This window comes from Peromyscus eremicus, chromosome 3 (genome assembly GCF_949786415.1).
Source record: "Peromyscus eremicus chromosome 3, PerEre_H2_v1, whole genome shotgun sequence".
In the NCBI taxonomy this organism is placed as follows: domain Eukaryota; kingdom Metazoa; phylum Chordata; class Mammalia; order Rodentia; family Cricetidae; genus Peromyscus; species Peromyscus eremicus.
Genome location: NC_081418.1, coordinates 18,843,255 through 18,862,444, shown reverse-complemented (window position 1 = coordinate 18,862,444; position 19,190 = coordinate 18,843,255). Strand labels below are relative to the sequence as shown.

Sequence of the window (19,190 nt, the reverse complement as noted above, 5' to 3'; positions counted from 1 at the left end):
TTCTTTCAAGTGCCCCTCAGAACTTTCCACAGCCAATTATTTCATTCATCCCTCACTTATTCACGATTGTCTCCTAATTAGTGGATGATTCCTAGTTCTAATTGCCAGGCAACCAGTAATGCCTTTGTTCCTCCTTTGGAAAAGCAAGAGAAGGTCTAAAAATGTAAGTTGAGTGTGGAATTCTAAGTATGAATAGTGGCTTTGTGGTAGGAAAACCATTAAGTGAGTCTCCAAAAAATGTCAGCCACATGTAGAAATGTGTTGGATATTTTCATTCAGAATTATCTTCTCTATTACTGCTTTCGGGAATTTAAGGAGATTTTCGTTTGACAACTTTTCAAAGATTTGAGGCAAGTATAATAAAGTTTTTTTTAATCAGATTTTAATTATAAGATGATGTTTATCAGAATTGTTCCTACAGTTTTGATTGCTTGTTTTAATTAAATGCTAATGTGATTCAAGCAGACCGTTCAATATATTGATGGGTGGTGCTGCTCTGTAAACATTGAAAAGATTGATGAAGAAACAAACTTAGCTATAAATATGTGTTGCTGAAAGAGGAAAATTTTCGAATTCTTTCTCTCTCCCAATTCCATGCCTATCTTTTTAAAGAGGAAAAAACCTGAAAGGAACATGACAGGTGCAGAAATGATGCAGCATCTTCTTCTCTAACCACCACGGCTGCCTCTCCTGAGATGTCTGTTTTCTGGTTCTTGCTTATTTGAGGCGTATAATGAGTAGAAGTCAGATCATCTCTAGGAAACTTGTAAATATTTTTGGAGACTTGTAAAAATCTAGATTTTTTTTTTTTTTAATCTATGTGCCTAGTAGGAGAGAGAACAGACGTCTTGAGTAGGTGCTCTTGGGGATGGTGTTAGTAGATGATGGCACTTGTTTGATATATTGGGGTGCTGCTTTCCCTGTCCCTGATGGAAGGAGCATTTAGAGCTGAGTATATGTGATAAGAAAAGGCTTCCCCTTGGATGACTTTGGCTGCTCAACCTCATTTTCAAATTTGTTTTTCTAAAAAGGTTTTGGGGAGCAGGCATTTTTGTTGAGGAAGATTTCGTCCTTCTCCTTAGGACTGACCTTCCCCCCTCTTGTTTTCTTGTGTTTTCTGCACTTTGGCTCGTGTTACTGACAAAAGGGCACTGTCTTATCTTGTGTGCTCTGTTATTGTCTCCTCAGTGAGCCAGAGGGTCGGAGAGTCAAGGGAGAGAGACCACCTTAGCATTTTGTATAGCTCTGAGAGACTGTTGTTTCTGCCTCTCAAACATTTAAAACTAAGTGGAGCTAGGACTTGTGGGTAGGGAGCTAAGGGACAGTTAGATCCTTTATTCTCATTGTATTCATAAAAATACATAAAAATGTTTTTTCTCGGCTTCCAATTTATTCTGTCCCATCTGCAAATGCATAGGTATCAGACCGATTGTGTATTTTCATGAGTACAGTTGAGCTGTTCTGTTCCCTCACCCTGCTTATCCTAGCACCATGTGGAGGGCTAATCTGTGCATGATTATTATGAAACAGTGCCAGGTTTTTTCTTTATGAAAGGAGGCACTCCGGTCATGTCCTGGAGAGCAGGTAATTTTATCTGTAGTTGCCTGTATGGACTTCATCAGCTGAAAGGAGATTAGCAGCTTGTTTCATGCAGTTAGTTGTTTCTTTTTAAATTCTCATCCGAAGTTTAGCAAGTGACCTGGCTGCTGAGGCTGCGTTGCTGGGCTCCAGTACTGGCTGTGATAATAGAGCCGTTAAGGGCAGACAATAGCACTGCCTTTGGACTAGGGCCAAGACAGGAGGCTTGGTGTTCTTTCAGACACTCTCATTTTCTCTGCCCTTCCAGTCCACGTGATATTTTTTAAGCCACCATTAAAAGGTACAGTCCTACATCCCGCAGTCAACCCCATTCTGCTTGTTTATTGTGGGAGAAATTTTCAAGCTATAACTTTTGAGAAAATAAAACACTGCAGCCTGGTGGATGCTAATTCAGAATTAATCCCTTCCTTTCTTCCTCCCTCCCTCACCTCCTTTAAAACCAAACAGAGAAAAATAAGGTAATAAAATTATTTTAAATTGATAGAAAAATTCTCCCTGCAGTCTAGGTTTTCATATATGTATGTATGATATATGTATGTGTGTGTCCTGTATACAACATGAAAGTAGAAGTCTGTTGGGGACAAGGAAGGGGATAAGTGATGTGATGAGAACCTGAAGGAAAAAAGGAGAATATGAAAAAAAACGGTGACAAAGAGTCAAATATGAGCAATATACAAGATACACATGTGAAGAGGTATAACAAAACTCACCGTGTTTTACATTAACTAGAAAGTTTAGTCATAATACAAGCATTGTACACATTTTAAAAGAGAGGCTTTCTTGTAATAATTTCCTGTGTTCCAAATCTAGATGGACCATGTTCTGCAAACTCACGCTCATATTGTCATCTTGGTTACAGGTAAATGGTATCCCTGAAGAAAGAAAACTGACCGAAGCGATGAGTTTATAATCAGCAACAGCACAGTGTGTCTCGTTGTCTTTCTCTCCAATAATGCATGAGCTTTTCTGACAGCAGTTATGCATGTTGACTGTATTAAGTATATACCAAATACTACAACCTATGTTTCATTTACTAATGTATTTTTTTTGTACTTAAAGCATTTTTGAAAATTTATAAGACATCAATGACTTTATATTTGTTACAATAAAAAGTGATCTTTAAAATAAATATTAATGAAGCCTAATGTGCAGTAAAATTTTCTTCAGAAATGTATTTGATTGCCTCCTGTGTAGTAGAAATCTATTCGTTGCTAGGAGCAGGGTTATTCAATGAGATTTTTATTAAGTGCTTCTTACGAATTTATAAATTGTGTTCCAAGTGAGCAAGCCATTTAAATAATGCTTCAACTCCCGTGGACCATAGAGCCTGTGGCTTCATATTGTATTTCATAGAGTACTTTAGAGCAAGGATGGTGTTTTGGGATGTGGATTAGAACATGCCCATTTTATGTAGGGCGGCCCAGGGTGTATACTTGGCTTTCTAATTGGATGTTTGCAAGCCAGGGCTGTTCCACACAGAGAGAACAATTGCTAATAGGGCTGTAAATTAACCCCGCAGTGTCCACTATGGGAAATTTCATGTTCCAGGCTTGGCACTTTCCTCATCCAATTTTATTCTGTTTTATGACTCCAACGCTGTTGGGTTATCATGGATATCAGCTACGGGCCTTTTCAAATAATGTATTCTTACAGAAGAAACTTAACATTAGTAACTGAACTAAGTCCTAGTAAAGATAAGGTAAGTTCATATAAGATTTTCCAAATAATTCTTTTTTACTTTGGACCGTTAATTTTCAGGTCTTACATCTTTGGGTGTTAAGACAATTGCTGTGGTGTTTAGGGTTAGCTGTTTAGTTGACATGTATTGTTTTATCTGGCAACCAGATTGAATTTCCTTTGGAAAAAATATACCTGTTCATTTGGGGAAACACTTCTCCTACATGATAAATATCCCACATTGACTCTGCCTTGTTTCCAGGGATTAGCTGGGAATGAACATTTGATCTGACTGAGTCATTGTGTTTTGTTCCCCTGAATCCATGAGTTGGTCATGTGACACAAGTCAGTCAGAGCCCTCTCGGATTTTGGGAAGACCTATCATTTTAAGGTGACTAAGCTGGGAAGCCAGGAGCCAAGGACCAATATGGCTGAAACTACTACAGCTTTTCCTAGGGATGGACTAGCTGTAAAACATTTTGTTTCTCTATTCTGGGCCAGTTTCTGGTTACCTGGTAAATAGTCAGATGTCACCTAAATGATATCTAAATACCATTGCAAAATCCAAAGCACTCCCTTCTTTAAGGTGTATGACAAATTATCTTCCATGTAGAGGGAATGCTCCAGCATGTCATTGAATCACCTCCCTGCTCTCCTCAGATCTTTCTAGGACTTAGTACATGGGCCTGTGTTGGTTTCTGTTCCTTTGTTTTTGAAATTCCAATATAGCTGACCTGGATCTCACATTCCTCTTGCCTCAGCCTCTCAAGGATCAGGATTGCAAGGATGAAGTAACATGCCAGGCTATTTTATTTCTTAAAGATAGATCTCTTCTTCTAAGACAACCAGAGCATTGCCTCTCGATGCTCCTCGGGAGTGACCAGCTGGAGATTGTAAGCGTATTGTGTTAGGCTCACGTCCCGAGGAGAGAATGATTGTCCAGAGGGTGGGTTGTGGCACCAGAGACTGGCTTAAGCTGCTAGCCCTGCTGCTGAAATCAAAGGGCTCTGCTCACTAAGTGAGCAAGACTAGGATAAGGTATAATCAACAGAGAAGTGTGGCTTGGGAGTCAGTACAGTTACTCATTGGTAAAAAATTATGGAGGGATTTGGAAAATGCAGCTGGAGATAACATTGATCTTTGCCCTGACCATTGTCCAAAGTCTTCCACACTGTTGACAGCCTTAATCTCTAAGAATCCACCTGAAAAAGCAATCTTCCCTCTGATGTAGACCTTTAAGGGGAGAAGTCCAAAAGTTTCCTTTCAGTTGCTAATACCCTAATGACCCTTACTTTGAGTGTTTTTATCTTTTCTCTTCTTTTCTTTTTAGATAGGCATTCTGCCATACACTGAAGATTCCTGTGCATCCTTGTAGTGAGGAAATGATTGTATGGTGGGTTTGGAGTTCCAAAAAAATAAAATACCTTTTCAGTTGACTGAAATAAGGCCTGTCCTAAAACTGTAGTGTTTTGCATTCATGGAGAGTCAATTAAACTTGGATTTAGAGTTCAGATGTCCCCAGCCAGTGTGTGTTGTCTGTCCTCTGAAGTGCAGTCACCAACACAAGAGATTGATTGTCCTTGAGGAAGGCCGTAGATGCAGCAATATTTCCCACAATTCCACAGATCCCATGTCTACAAAACAGCTCCTTAAAATGGACTAAAGGAGCATGACCCTTGAAAACACTGAACCTCCTAACTGTGTTTCCCACTAAATTTCTGTGTAACACGAATCTTAAAAGGTCTTGTAATAAAGAAACCCAGAGCCAGATATTGGGGTAAAAGCTGAAAGATCAGAGAAGCAGACAGTCAGCCACTACCTTACCTCTACGAAATCCTCAGCCTCAAGAAGACTGAGTTCCTGTTTCCTCATGCCTAATATACCTTTCTGTGTCCTACCATGTTACTTCCTGGGATTAAAGGCATGTGTCACCACTGCCTTGTTCTGTTTCTCTCATGTAGCTCTGTGTGGCCTTGAACTCACAGAGATCCAGACACATCTCTGCCTCCAGAGTGATAGGATTAAAGGTGTGTACCACCACTACCTGGCCTCTATGTTTAATTGAGTGGCTGGCTCTGTCCTCTGATCCCCAGGTAAGCTTTATTGGGGTACACAATATAGCACCACACTTCTGTTTTTGTTTCTGAGCCTATCACCTGTTTTTGGACATTGGAGGCTACATAATTAGTGGGATTGGAGGCAACAGGGAATTATTAACAATGGTTAGAGGTACTACATACACTAAGGAAACTAGACACTCCAAAACAGTTATGTTAGAATGTTCATTAAAAGTTTCACATCTGCAAGTCTGCCCTGGTGATAATGAAGAATACAAGGGAAATGTCTTAAGACTGAGTTTGAGCTAAGGTAATAATTAGAAAGTAGTATCTAAGCCAGTACCTTCAAGAACAACTATAGCAAGTAGAAGCCATGTGACCCTGGGGACCCACAGTCCATGATTTAAACTATCACGTTTCATGATTGACTATCCCAATGGAGAGGTGGATGAAAATATGTTAAAGTAAGAACCTAAGATGGATATGATGTGAAAGCCTCTATGGAACATGTTTACCATTTGCTTGTTATTTTTTTTTAATGGCCAATACATTAATTTGAGTCAGTCAATGTTCTAAGGATACAGTGGTAACCCTGTTTAGACACCAATACTCCTCATGGTGTTCACATTCTAGTAGGAAAGACAGATGCTAATCAAGTCGTCAGACACATGGAGGCCAAAGTGCCGTCATGGAGACAGCTGTGTGTGAAAGTAACTGGGTCTATGAAGCATGCTTATCTCAGGGATTCCTCAGCTGCTCAGCAAGAACAGGGCTGCTTCCGTGAAGAAGTTTATGGTGACCTCAAAAGGCCTGTAGAACCTCATGATGAATAGAAGTAAGTGTCTGAAGCATGCAGATGTCCATATCTAATCTATGCCCTTTAAGCAAAAGACATAGCAGTGAGCACCGGGTTTTGTCAGACTCCAGGGTTGCTAGTGTGAGGAACAAGTAAGGGATGTTGGTGAGGTGTCGGGCAGACCCCAGAGGTCTCTAGGACTGAATTTTATGTGAATTTAAAGGCAGAAAAAATTAAAACCTGAAAGATTAAATGGTGATGTCATATTTTTCGTTCCTATACAAGTAATCTAACAGTAGTGTGGTGAACAGTGGGCAGAGTGGGTGTGGATAGAAGGGTTAGGTCTATTAGACATAAAATTGGAGAAATAACAGCTTTGACTATGAGAGTGTAAGGGGATTCAAGAGCTGCTTAGGAAGTCAAGGGCAGCAGCTGTACTTTGGAAAATGTGTTGTGGAACAGGAAGGGGCCGGTTTTGAGAGATGATGGAGGATGGTAAGCAGGACTGAGAAAATAAGTATGAGTTCTGTCTTACGCATTTGAATTTAAGGTTCTTTTAAGAAAACCAAGAACAGCAGGCAAGTGGATATTTGAATTTAAAGTTTAGAAAAGAGATTAGGGCCTGTGCTGTGAATGGTGAGTGATGGCAGAGGTAGTCATTGAAGCAGTGGGAGGGAGCCCATGAAAACTCCATTCTCCCTACGAACATTGCCCAGGTGTGGTTCAGCCAAAGAGTGTTATTTTATTTCTCCAAGAGAATAGGATACACACAGTTCATGACTGCTTTCAAAAACGTAATAACACAGCACCAGGAAAGGCCTGTTAAAGGAAAACTAATTCTTTCTGGTCAAGAGGATGACATCTTTGGCCTGGGTAGAGACTTAATATTCCAAGCTATCCAAAACATTTAAAAGTTAACCCAGTTGGGCCTATCAGTCATCTAAGGACCACCCCCAGGAAAGCTGGCTCTCTTTAAGCCATGCCGCAGAGATAGAAGGAATAATTAGCCCTCTAACGAGATAAGGGACTTTCCCTCCCCCCAGTTCCCACCTCCATCTCAGTCTCTCTGAGCCGCTTCCACATGGTTTGGATGGGGCCTTCCACCTTTCTGAGCCCTCACTCCTAAGGACTTTTTTGATCTATTTCTTTATGATGATGGCCAGAGCCTACGTGTTTTTCGGGGGGGGGCGTGAGGGTGGGATGGGGAGGTTTCCTTAACCTTCTTCTAAAGTTCTCCTTCCCACGGTGTGGCTGTCTGTCCCCTAGGGAGCTGACCTCCATGCTGTCTTAACTCGAGCTTCGTGGCCTGTTCCTTCACTTCTCCATTCTCTTCCTCTGGCCAGCTGCTGAGGTTTACAGCTTGCCTGCCTTTGGGCATCTTTTAAACTTGATTTTGTCCTCTTAAAATAAACTTAAGCTTTGCTTGCCTTTCAAAATCTTCCTGCCTTTTACTCTTTAATCAGTGGAGAAAAATTAACCCATCCCTGTACCCCTAGGTAATATGAATAATACCCTTTTACACTCTAAATTGTGCAGAGAAGGATTGAGAGAAATAATACTCATTGCTGGTACTTGTTCCAATGAATCTTTCTTCTTTCTTTCTTCCTTCCTTTGGCTGTTTTGAATGTGAAGCACCATGTTCAGCATGCCCCATCAAGAGGCAAATGTATCATGTTAACAATGAACAGTTGGTCACAATAGGTGTTTCTCAGACTTGGGCACAGTGAAACAGTGAAGGTGCTGTGGTTTGTATGCCAAAAATGCCTGCCTGGGAATAAACAAGAGGAAATATGATAATAGTAACTTTAAAGGCATGCAATAAAATAACCAGTATTATCTTTCAAAAGTACCAAGCTCTCAGAGTCCAAGACTGAGAAACTCCAGATTACTGAAGACAATGGGGACAAGTCACAGGTAATATGTGATCTCCACCTGAATTCTGGATCAGAAAAGGTACTTTATTGGGACAGTTTATAGAATTGTCCCAGTTATAGACAAATTATAGACCTATCAGATAATAGAATTCTATCAAAACTAAATCCCTGGTTTTGATACCTAAACAGAGATAATGTAATAGAATATTTTTTAAAGGATTTACACTAAAGGATTTAGAAGCAAAGTAAAATGTCTGCAACTTATTCTCAGCTACCTTACAAACTAAAGGTAAATGAATGCATGTACAGAAATGAGAAAGCCAGTGTGGTAAAACATCAACATTTGATAAATCCAACTATATCTGGATTGTTCACTATATTTAAAGTCTTTGCAACTTTGAAATTATCTCCCAGATAATTTTTGTTTGTTTGTTTTTTGTTTTTTGTTTTTTGTTTTTTGTTTTTCGAGACAGGGTTTCTCTGTGTAGCTTTGCGCTTTTCCTGGAACTCGCTTTGGAGACCAGGCTGGCCTCGAACTCACAGAGATCCGCCTGCCTCTGCCTCCCGAGTGCTGAGATTAAAGGCGTGCACCACCACCGCCCAGCTCCCAGATAACTTCCTAAAAATAAAACTGTTGATGGCTGGCAACATGACTCAGCAAGTGAAGGTACCTACTCTCAAGCCTCAAGACCTGAATTTGATTTCTGGCACCCACATAATAGAAGGAGAGAACCATTTGCTGAGGGTTGTCCTCTGACTTCCACATGCACACTGTGGCACATTCATACACACATAGACTAGGTCATTTAAAAAATAGTAAAAATAACGTAACGAAAATATGAATACCGAGAGAAAGAGCCAGAAGTTCATTGAAAGGCAGACAACTGTTGTTGTGCTGAGGATGCTGAAGGGATAGATGTGTGTCGTTGAGAAATGGTTTGAACATAGAATTGCTCGAATTTTCTGATCAACTACAAAATGTGAATGTAGGGAAAGGGGGACTCAAGATAACTTCCAGTGCATTTTTGGTTCTTTTACTGTGTTGGTGAAGGTATAAAGGATAATGCAATGTTATTTTTGAGCATTTTTATCTCTTGTCACAAATACCAGCTCTTTCCTGGGAAAAGAACATGGCACATGTGCCATCTTGGGGGTTTTCAGTGCCATCTGCCAAATTTTTGTCAATGTACTGAAACAAATTTTATGGGCTACAACAGATAGTCAAACATTACCTAGCTACGGTAATGCCTAGGTCAAACAGTGCACAGTGTTCAAAGGTTCTACCATGGATAAAGATAGTGAAATCCAGGGGGTCTTGTTCAGGTGAATGTGTAACATCTGATGTCTTACAAAGACCTCAAGAGGCGTAAACACGTTAGAAAAGTAAATAAGAGTATAACCTAGTTTATCTCTGGCTGTCACTCATTATTATGAGCTCTGAAAATTATGGAAATTTGAAGTGACTTAGAGTTGTTTCCTTTTTTGTGTGTATTGAGATATCTGAATGTTGAGATCAAGAACTTACAGACCACTGTGGCCATTAAGAAAGAAGAATTCTTCATTTATTGTACATGCAATTCCTACTGAGACATAACAACACATACTGGTGCCTCATCTTGATTTAGATGATAGCCATGGATTATACTCTTAAGAGCATTCCTAACAAGAAATCAAATCCATCATGTCCACTCATTACATCAGAATGACTCACAAGCTTGTCGAATCTACTTTGTGAGAAATTCCAACTACTTAAAAAATGAAGCAGGAGGTAGAGTCTCCTTCAACAGATTATACTGTGTAGCTCATTTCTTCATGGGTACACAGATACCTACTGCTACAGTTCTGATATGTAAAAAGCCACTCTGAAACTTCAGTGGATTTAAATAGCTTTTTAAAGGTCTTTGTGAGCCATCTATTTAGGTTACATTTAATTAGAAGATGCTTCTGATATCAGCTGGATCTCCTCTTAGGCCTTGTGTTGGCTGACTATTGAGTGCATTGGCATATATAGAAGGGCCTCAGCTGAGATGCTGGGGACACTTGATTTCTTCCTTTCCTGCCTGGACTAGGCTGGCAGGATGTGTTCTCATAGAATGACAGAGTAGCTAACATGTACAAAGTATACATCTCTCAAATCACTCTTTGTGACTCGTTTGCTAGTGTCAGACCAAGCAAGTCAATGAGCTGAGCCCTAAATCTGAGTGAGTAAAGTACATTAGACTATAGGGCAGACCGTAGCTATAGAAATGTTACTGAATGACACTGTTGATGTAGTCACTTTACCAGTCCATACATTGATCTTAAGTATTTAATTCTTCCCACATGCAAATACATAGAGCTGCTGACAAGACCCCCAAACTCTTTTACAAACATAGCAAGTCTTCAACTATAGAACCTCATACTCAACACTAGGTTCAGATGCTTCTCCTTGGTTGTGTTTCCCCTTGAAGAGCCATACTAAATCTATGACTATTCTGCCCTCTCTCACACCCCAACATAAAATGATCAGAAAGGGACAAGATTTGTCCTGAAGACACTTTAGTTAGTCAGGAGAGGCATGGAGAACATACAGGCAGACCATGACTAAAAGTAGCCGTGTAATCTGTTTATTGTTGAGTTTTCACTGGTGACATCCGTAAAAGTTGAGATTTCTACTGAACATCAGATCCAAGAAATCTAAGCCTTCTCTGTCATTTTCCTCGTAATTATTCCAACTTGGCCAAAATAAACCAAAAAAAAAAAAAAAAAAAAAAAAGCTGTCAATTCAAAGCTGTGTCTGACAAAACTATCTATGAAACAATGCAGAGAAATTAAGACAGTCCCAGAAAAACAAAAGCTGAGGGAATTTAAATATCGTTAGACTTGACTGATGAGATGCTAAAAAGAGTCCTCCAGGTGAAGACAGAGGACAGGAACCTGATGCCCTGTGGAGCATTGTCTTCAATGAGGGCGAATCCATGGGTTAATACAAAAGCCAGGGTAAATATGAAAGCCAGGGCTTTGTCATTCTGACTTGTCGCCAGAGACTTAAAGGTAAATGATTTAAAAGATAAATTACTTATCCGTACTATGGAGAACTGTATCAGTTGCTTTAATCATTGCTATGAGAAAACACCTGACTAAAGCCTGTTAAGGAAGGCAGGCTGATTCTGGCTCAAGGTTTGAGGATAGTGTTTATGGTGGTGGGAAAGCATTCCTGGCAGTACAGGGTGGCTGGTCACATGGCAAGAAAAAGAGTCAGTCGGGAAAAGAGGTGACTACTGGCTCTCTGATCAGTTTGTCTTTTTTTTTTTTAATAATTTTTTTTTAATTTCATTTGCATTGGTGTTTTGCCTGCCTGTATGTCTGTATGAGGACATCAGATCCCCTGGAGTTACAGATAGTTGCGAGCTGCCATGTGGGATCTGGGAATTGAACCTGGGTCCTTTGGAAGAGCAGCCAGTGCTCTTAACCACTGAGCCATCTCACCAGCCCCCAGTTTGTCTTTTTTATTTAGTCCAGGACCCCAATGGCATGAAGTGGCCCATATTCAGGGTGGGTGTTTAACAGGGGGTTCTGTTAACTTCCCTGGAAATGCCCTCACAGACACAGGTCAGAAGCATCTTACTGGTTTTACTCCATGCAACCAAAGTGACAATGAAATTAGCACCACATGTTTATAGTGTATAAAATTTTAAACAATGACATCAACAACATAAAAGAAGACAGAGACATAAGTTGGTCTCAGCTTGTGTTTAGAGGCTGGAGTGTTACTGGTAAAGTGCTTTTCTAGAGTGCCTATGAAGCCCTGGGTTCAATCTCCAGCATAGAAAAATACACAGAAGAGAGAAGTGTGTGTGTGTGGAGGGTGTGTGTGTGTGTGCTGTCTCTGTGTGTGTGTATGTGTTGTCTGTGTGGGAGTGTGGGGACTTGGGGGTACGGTGTCAGTGTGTGTGTGTGTGTGGACTTGGGGGTACGGTGTCAGTGTGTGTGTGTGTGTGTGGACTTGGGGGTACGGTGTCAGTGTGTGTGTGTGTGTGTGTGTGTGTGTGTGTGTGTGTGGACTTGGGGGTATGGTGTCAGTGTGTGTATGTGTGTGTGTGTGTGTGTGTGTGTGTGTGGACTTGGGGGTACGGTGTCAGTGTGTGTGTGTGTGTGTGTGTGTGTGTGTGTGTATGTGTTTGGACTTGGGGGTACGGTGTCAGTGTGTGTGTGTGTGTAGAAGGTACACAACAGGAAAGGAAGGACCCCAAACTGTCCGCTGGGGGAAAAAAAATCAACTAAACACAAAAGGCAAGAATGAGGAAATGAGGAAGCAAAAATCTTTAGCAGGGATGACACAGCTGACAAACAGCAGAAGTGAGTCTTATCTCACCAGAGATACCTTTAAGGCAAAAAACGTAATAGTCCAAGGACAGATGTCCTTGTTTTTAAAAAACAACCTCATGCGCCCCAGGCTGGTCTTAAAATTACTAGGTAAGGAAGAAAGACCCTAATCTTCTGACCTCCTGCCTCCACTAGCCCACCCGGTGCTAGGACACAGGTGTGCACCACCACACCTGGTCCATTTGGTGATTGGAATCAAATCCAGGGCTTGGGTATGCTAGGCAAGCAATATACCAACTAAGCGATAATACCTCCTCGGTTCTGGCAGTTCGATGTTTTAAAATGATCCAGATATATCTAAAGATCTAATTTCATATCCAAATACACTGTAAATAATCATCTGATTTTTCTTAATTACTGTATATTTGTTATACAAAATAATGGACTTCAAGGGGCATCAAGATCATGATGGGGAAATCTACAGAGACAACCGAACTAAGCTAGTGAGAACTCACGAACTTTAGACCAATAGCTGTGGAGCCTCCATGGGACTAGACTAGGTAGGCCCTCTGCATAAGCAAGACAGTTGTGTGGCTTGGTCTGTTTAAGGGACCCCTGGCAGTGGAATCAGGATCTATCCTTGGTGCATGAGCTGGCTTTTTGGAGCCCATTACCTATGGTGGGACACCTTGAACAGCCTTGGTGCGTAAGGCCCTGGGTTCGATCCTCAGCTCCGGGGGGTGGGGGGGTGGGGGGGGCTGTGGTATGTGTATATGGAGGAGTTTTGTTCCATCACAAAGGACAGAACTATGCCATTTGCAAGAAAATGGAGGTAAATGAAGATTATCATATTAAGTAAAGTAAGTTAGACTCAGAAAGACAAATGTTACATGTTTTTCTTATTTGTAGATCCTAGATTTTATGCAGACACTTTAAATCACATACGCACATAGGACACAAAGCTGGAAATGAGTGTGGGGGAATATTGGGAGGGGAGAGGCAAGAAAGGGAAGGACGGAGACGGGCTTCGTCCTGCCTCAACTGAATGTACCAGGCTTTGCTGACTCCCCTTTTCAGAGGAGGGGATGGGAGGTGGGTTGGGGGTTGGGGGAGAAGGCTGGAGAGAGCAGGAGGAAGGATGACAAGGGGATCTGTGGTTGGTATGTAAAATGAATAAAAAAATGTCTTAATAAAGAAAAAAAAGAAAGAAAGGGCTTCATTATGACATTTGCTGAGTTTATACAATGCCCTTTGCTCATACCCCCTCACAAACACATTATCTTTGCTTCCCCTGCAAACTCTGGCCCTCTTCCTCTTATCTACTGATTTTTTTGAAAAGGTCCCAAAGCCATTCAGTGGTGAAAGAAAGCCCCTATGGAAGGATGCTAGGAAGATAAGATAACCGCAGGCAAACAATGGTGATTAAAGGCTAGTGTGGTGAAATCACACATGCGGGCCTAGGCACCTGGAAGGCTGAGGCAGGGAGACCAGAAGTCTGAGGGCATCTGGGTTATTGAGCAAGACTTTGTCAAAAAAAAAAAAAAAAAAAAAAAAAACCGTGAAAGGGACAGGAATTTAGTTTAGAGGTCGGTCGGACAATAGTATCGATCTTAAATTGAAAAAGGAGGTTGGGGGCTGGGGGAAGAGAAGAGAGAATGAGATTATATTCTGTACCGTATTTGAAAAAAAAAATCACAGATTAATGGATAAAGAAAATGTGGTGGGGTTGGGGATTTAGCTCAGTGGTAGAGCGCTTGCCTAACAAGCACGAGGCCCTGGGTTCGGTCCTCAGCTGGGGGGGGGGGGGGACGGGGGGGGGGATGTGGTATGTGTATATGGAGGAGTTTTGTTCCATCACAAAGGACAGAACTATGTCATTTGCAAGAAAATGGAGGTAAATGAAGATTATCATATTAAGCAAAGTAAGTTAGACTCAGAAAGACAAATGTTACATGTTTTTCTTATTTGTAGATTCTAGATTTTATACAGACACTTTAAATCACATACGCACATAGGACACAAAGCTGGAAATGAGTGTGGGGGAATATTGGGAGGGGAGAGGCAAGAAAGGGAAGGATGGGGCATGAACGCAGTCAAAGCGCACGATACAGCTGAGTGAGATTGTCTTTATGAAACCTGTCATATATATGCCAATAAAATGATTAAAAAACAATTCAAAACATAGCAAAGGCTTCAGTTTAAATCTATAAACTCAGAAATATGGAAAAACGTTGTCTTTGTTAAGATTCACATATCAAAAGCACCATCAAGGAAATGAAGAGCTACTGAAGACTGGGGAAAATACCTGCAACTCCTTTATCTGATAAGAGATGTGCACTTTGGGCCAAGAACTACTCTAACTCAGCAACAGCAAGGCCCGATCACCCAGTTCAAAATGAGCAACCGGAATAGACATCTCTCCAAAGGAGATACATAAATGGCCAGAAAACGCGAAAAGACGCAAAGCCTACGATTTAATACATTAATTAACGTATAGTTTTAAATGAAATGGTCGTCTCCACCGTTGCTGAAAAGCAACAGCCATCTTCACTCTTGTCTCATCAGGCACTTGGAAACAGAACCCAGATGGGTGTTTGCCTAGCAGGACCCGTGCTGTGAGGGGGAATAGCTGAGATGTTCTGACCCAAGCTGATAACATATGAGTTACCAAGACAACATGGTCGTCCGACAATGCAAAGGAATCAGAATCAGAAAATAAAAGCAAATAAAAAGCGTGGGCTGAACTATCAATATAAAGATGAAGAAAATATAAACATGCAAGAGAGCCAACTAAACAATTACAAATGAGCAAAAAAAGAATCCTTTTAAAACCGACTAGTACAATGGTATAGAGATTTTAATATAAAGATAACACTATATGTAATATATAAATATTATATATTATATAATTATATATATGCGTATGTAATTACTAGTTAGAAGATATGATGGAAATGTCCTCACTTAAAATAGCAGTCCAAACCAAACCAAACGATAAACAAACAAAAACAAGAAAAACATGTAGTAATGAGTTTACCTGGAAAAATTTTATGTAAGTAGAAATTTCAAAATGCCACTGTGACAAAAGAGGCTTGCATAAATAAAAAGGCCTATCATCTCTTAGAACTAAACAAACAAAGAATATTATTTATCCTACATTAGTAAAAATGGTGTGATTTGGATATATTTTTATATGCATGTATATATATGTACATAAATTATGACTAGGGTATTTTTGGAAGTAGACAAACTAACTTTGAATTTAATTGGAAAAAAGCAGCATAAAAATTATTAGTAGACCTCTCACTTAAAAAAAAAACAAAAATGGAGGATTCTTTTACCAATAACAGAAACATTTTATAGTGTATTGTGAGATAAGGAAACTGGAAGCCTCTGTAATTAAAACTGTGGGAAGTTGTTGCACAAATGTGAGTGAAACAGTGTGAAAATATATGGCTTCATATACAATAGTGGTCTAGGTTCATATTACAAGCAACAAGAAGTCACTTATGGAAAAGATAGACTATTTAAAAATTGGTTCTGGCAACAGAGGGGTCATCTGAAACAAAACTAAATTAGATTCCTAGCACACACTACACAGGTTTAAATGACTGTCAGTTTTCCTTTATTGTCTTCCTTTGTTAAAGAAGAATGGGAAATCCTGTTTATTCAAAAATATTCAAATGCAAAAGTCATAAGATGGCAGATTGACACACTCTATTCTTCGAAACAAAATCTTTTCTTGCAGAACAAAACAATAAACAAAAGGCAGACTGGGACAAAGTATATTTTGCATCACTGATAATGAGCTAATCTCCCAATTATATAAAGAATTATTAAAAGTTTATAAGAAAAAGAACAACAATGGATAAGTAAGTACTTAGGTCTAGATGCCTGTACACCCCACACTAAAATTTATATATTGAAATTTACTCTGGAAAGCATTGGTATAAGAAGGTGGGGACTTCGTGGACTGATAAGGGCATGCAGATGGATTCCTTATGAATGGGGTTTTCAGCCTTACAAGAGTCTAGACCTCGGAGACTTGCCTTGCCCCTTACATCACGTGAGGGCACAGGGAGGAGACTGCTGTCTCGGAGGCAGGCATTTGGACCTCATAGACAGGGTCTGTCAGTGTCTTGATCTTAGACATCCCAGATTCTAAGTGTCAGGAATACATTTCTTGCTTATCAACCACTTTGTTCATAGCCTTTTTGCTATAGCAGCCTCATGGACTAAGACAGAGGGGAAGTGACAGAAGCAAATTGTTCACGTGGAGAGAAATACTAATGACTTTTAAATATAGAACAGAATATGAGGTGATAATGCAGTGTGTTGAGGGAAAGCTATGGTGCTGGAAGAGGCCAATGCTGCACTGATATTGGAGGTGTACATTCCCAGGATCCCTAAAGAAGGCAATCTCCCAGAATAAAATTAGAAATGCATATTCCCTAAGACTCTGTAATTCCACATCTGATAATTTCTCTTACACTGATAAACTTAACAGTGGAAAATGAAATGTAAGGAAAGCTACTTGTGCAGTACTGTTTTTAATATTAGGTGGGTGGAATTGACGGTATCAATAAGTTTGTATATCACTCATGCCAATGACTTACATCCATACTCTGCAACGATAAAAATGATAAAGAAGGCCGTGGAAGACGGTTCAAGAGCTAAAGTACTTGTCTTTCTGTTGTGAGGACTTGAGTTCAGTTCCAAGAACCAACACAAAATGTTGGGTAGTGACACAGGGACATAAATGATAGTGAGGTGGGAGGCAGACAGGCAGACAACTGGCCAGCTAGTCCAACCTGAGGGACGTAGTTCCAAGCCACTAAATGATCTCGTCTCAATACACGAAAGTAGATGGCATCTGAGAGTTGTCCTTTGACATGTGCACACAGACTCTCCTCTCTCTCTCTCTCTCTCACGACACACATACACACTCACTCTGTCTCTCACACACATACTCACTCTCTCACACACTCACACACACACACTGACACACACACACTCACTCTATCATATACTCTCTCTCACGACACACATACACACTCACTCTATCTCTCACACACATACTCTCACACACTCACACACACACACACACACACTCACTCTATCATATACTTTCTCACGACACACATATACACTCACTCTCTCTCACACACTCACACACACTCTCTCACACATACTCTCTCACATACACTCACTCTCACGTACTCTCTTTCTCTTTCACACACACACACACACACACACACACACACACACACACACACAATGGAAAGATAGCATTTTGATAGAGAAAGACACTATGGAATATTTTTAGGTGAGAATAAGTTCAAAACTCTAGTATGTTAAAAAGAAAAAACAGAGATTTTCTTATAGTACATGCAACAAATTTATAAGAACACAAAAAGCTAGTGGATGGGGCTACGTGGTACGGCACAGATGAGGAAAAATGAAACTTTGTACTATTTCTTCTTAGTACTTTTTACTTTTTGAATCATCAAAATCTGTCCCCTTAAAAAACAAATACACAACAAAATGTTTTGTCCTTGAAAGAAGAGAGTAGAGGTCAGGGGCTGGCTCAAGCATGCCTTCCCATCTCTGCTGACTTTACGTGGCTCCTCTGGCATTCTAAAGATGACCAGAATGCCGAGACTCGGGGAGGAATGCCAGCCCTCTGGTGCCTTCTTTCTTATATTACCGGATGATCCCACTGATGTTTTCAAGGCTAGATTCTTGCCAGAAATGAAGTATGCACTTGCTCCGTGTGTGAAATGATGAGCATCGCTGCAATTTAACTTTTTGTTCCCTAATATGTCTGTTCGTATTCACAGCTCTTCTCCAAGAATATAGAAAAAATATAGAGAAAAGAGAGAGAGGCGACCCCTGGCATGGTGGAAGAAGTATATGGAAGACTCAAGGCAGTAGAAAGGAACTAAAAATGAGATGATCACAACATATAAGAGAAAAGTAAATCACAACATTACTGAGTAATAGAAATAAATAAATTAAGACACAGTAGTAAAACCCAAGATTAAGCTATCAGAATAAATGTGAAAGTGTAAAAATCTCCTCTGGCCAGTATCCAGAATATGGCTGCTTTGTTTGGTCCACTAGGATTGCAAATTTGGGCACCAACTGCTAGGGGATGCAAGGTGACAGAAAGTTTTCTCTGCATATTGAAAACCTAACCAGAAAGGCCATCGCACTGGCACACTGTGGTGAGTTGAGAAAATCACTAAGGTCTGGACAAGCGCTTCTACGGGAAAATGTCAGAATTTGCTCTTAATCATGGACAGGTGGAGCTCTGAACTTCCAGCTTCTGCTCCACATAGCACAGACTCAGTCATTTTGTTTCATACGATGTTTGAAAAGGTGTAATGCAAAGCCCACTGTAGCACGTTTAGAGAGAAGAGCAGAAAGAAAAAGACAGTTTAGAGAGGAGAGCAGAAAGAAAAAGGCAATCAGGGAAATATTCATAGAATGACTAGCTTTGAACAAAGCTGAACAAGGTTCACTGTACCCTCCAAGCTAAACTATTTCTGAAATGGAGACCAAAATGTTGGAATGGAGTGTTGTACTGTCCAATACAAACTTAGATCGAGAAGCAACCATGAGTTGGAGAATACCTTGTTTGTTTTTTAAAATAAGAATCCTTTATGTAAGGACATTAAAAGTAAGTGCATTAATTTTTCATTTTTTTTCTCATTTGCTTTTTAATTTTTTAAGGCATTTTTCTTCACTAAGAGAAATATTTCCTTTTTGTAAATATTATGATCATGTGAACTTTATTTGCTTTTGTTTGTATGCTTAAGCTATTCTTTCTACACCAGAGATTAAAATTAAATTATACTTTATCTCCCTCCGTTCTTTGCT

The 19,190-nt window shown here is 40.1% G+C and overlaps 1 protein-coding gene across 1 annotated transcript in view; it reads left to right on the top strand.

Moving 5' to 3' along the window:
* The window catches only part of Sgce (sarcoglycan epsilon), a 70,977-nt gene extending 68,233 nt beyond the window's left edge, over window positions 1-2,744 (top strand). Inside the window, exon 11 of the mRNA XM_059257346.1 lies at window positions 2,459-2,744. Coding sequence (XP_059113329.1) covers window positions 2,459-2,475 — 17 coding nt within the window. The 3' untranslated portion in view covers window positions 2,476-2,744. The remainder of the gene's footprint in view (window positions 1-2,458) is intronic.
* The last annotated feature ends 16,446 nt before the right edge of the window (window positions 2,745-19,190 follow it).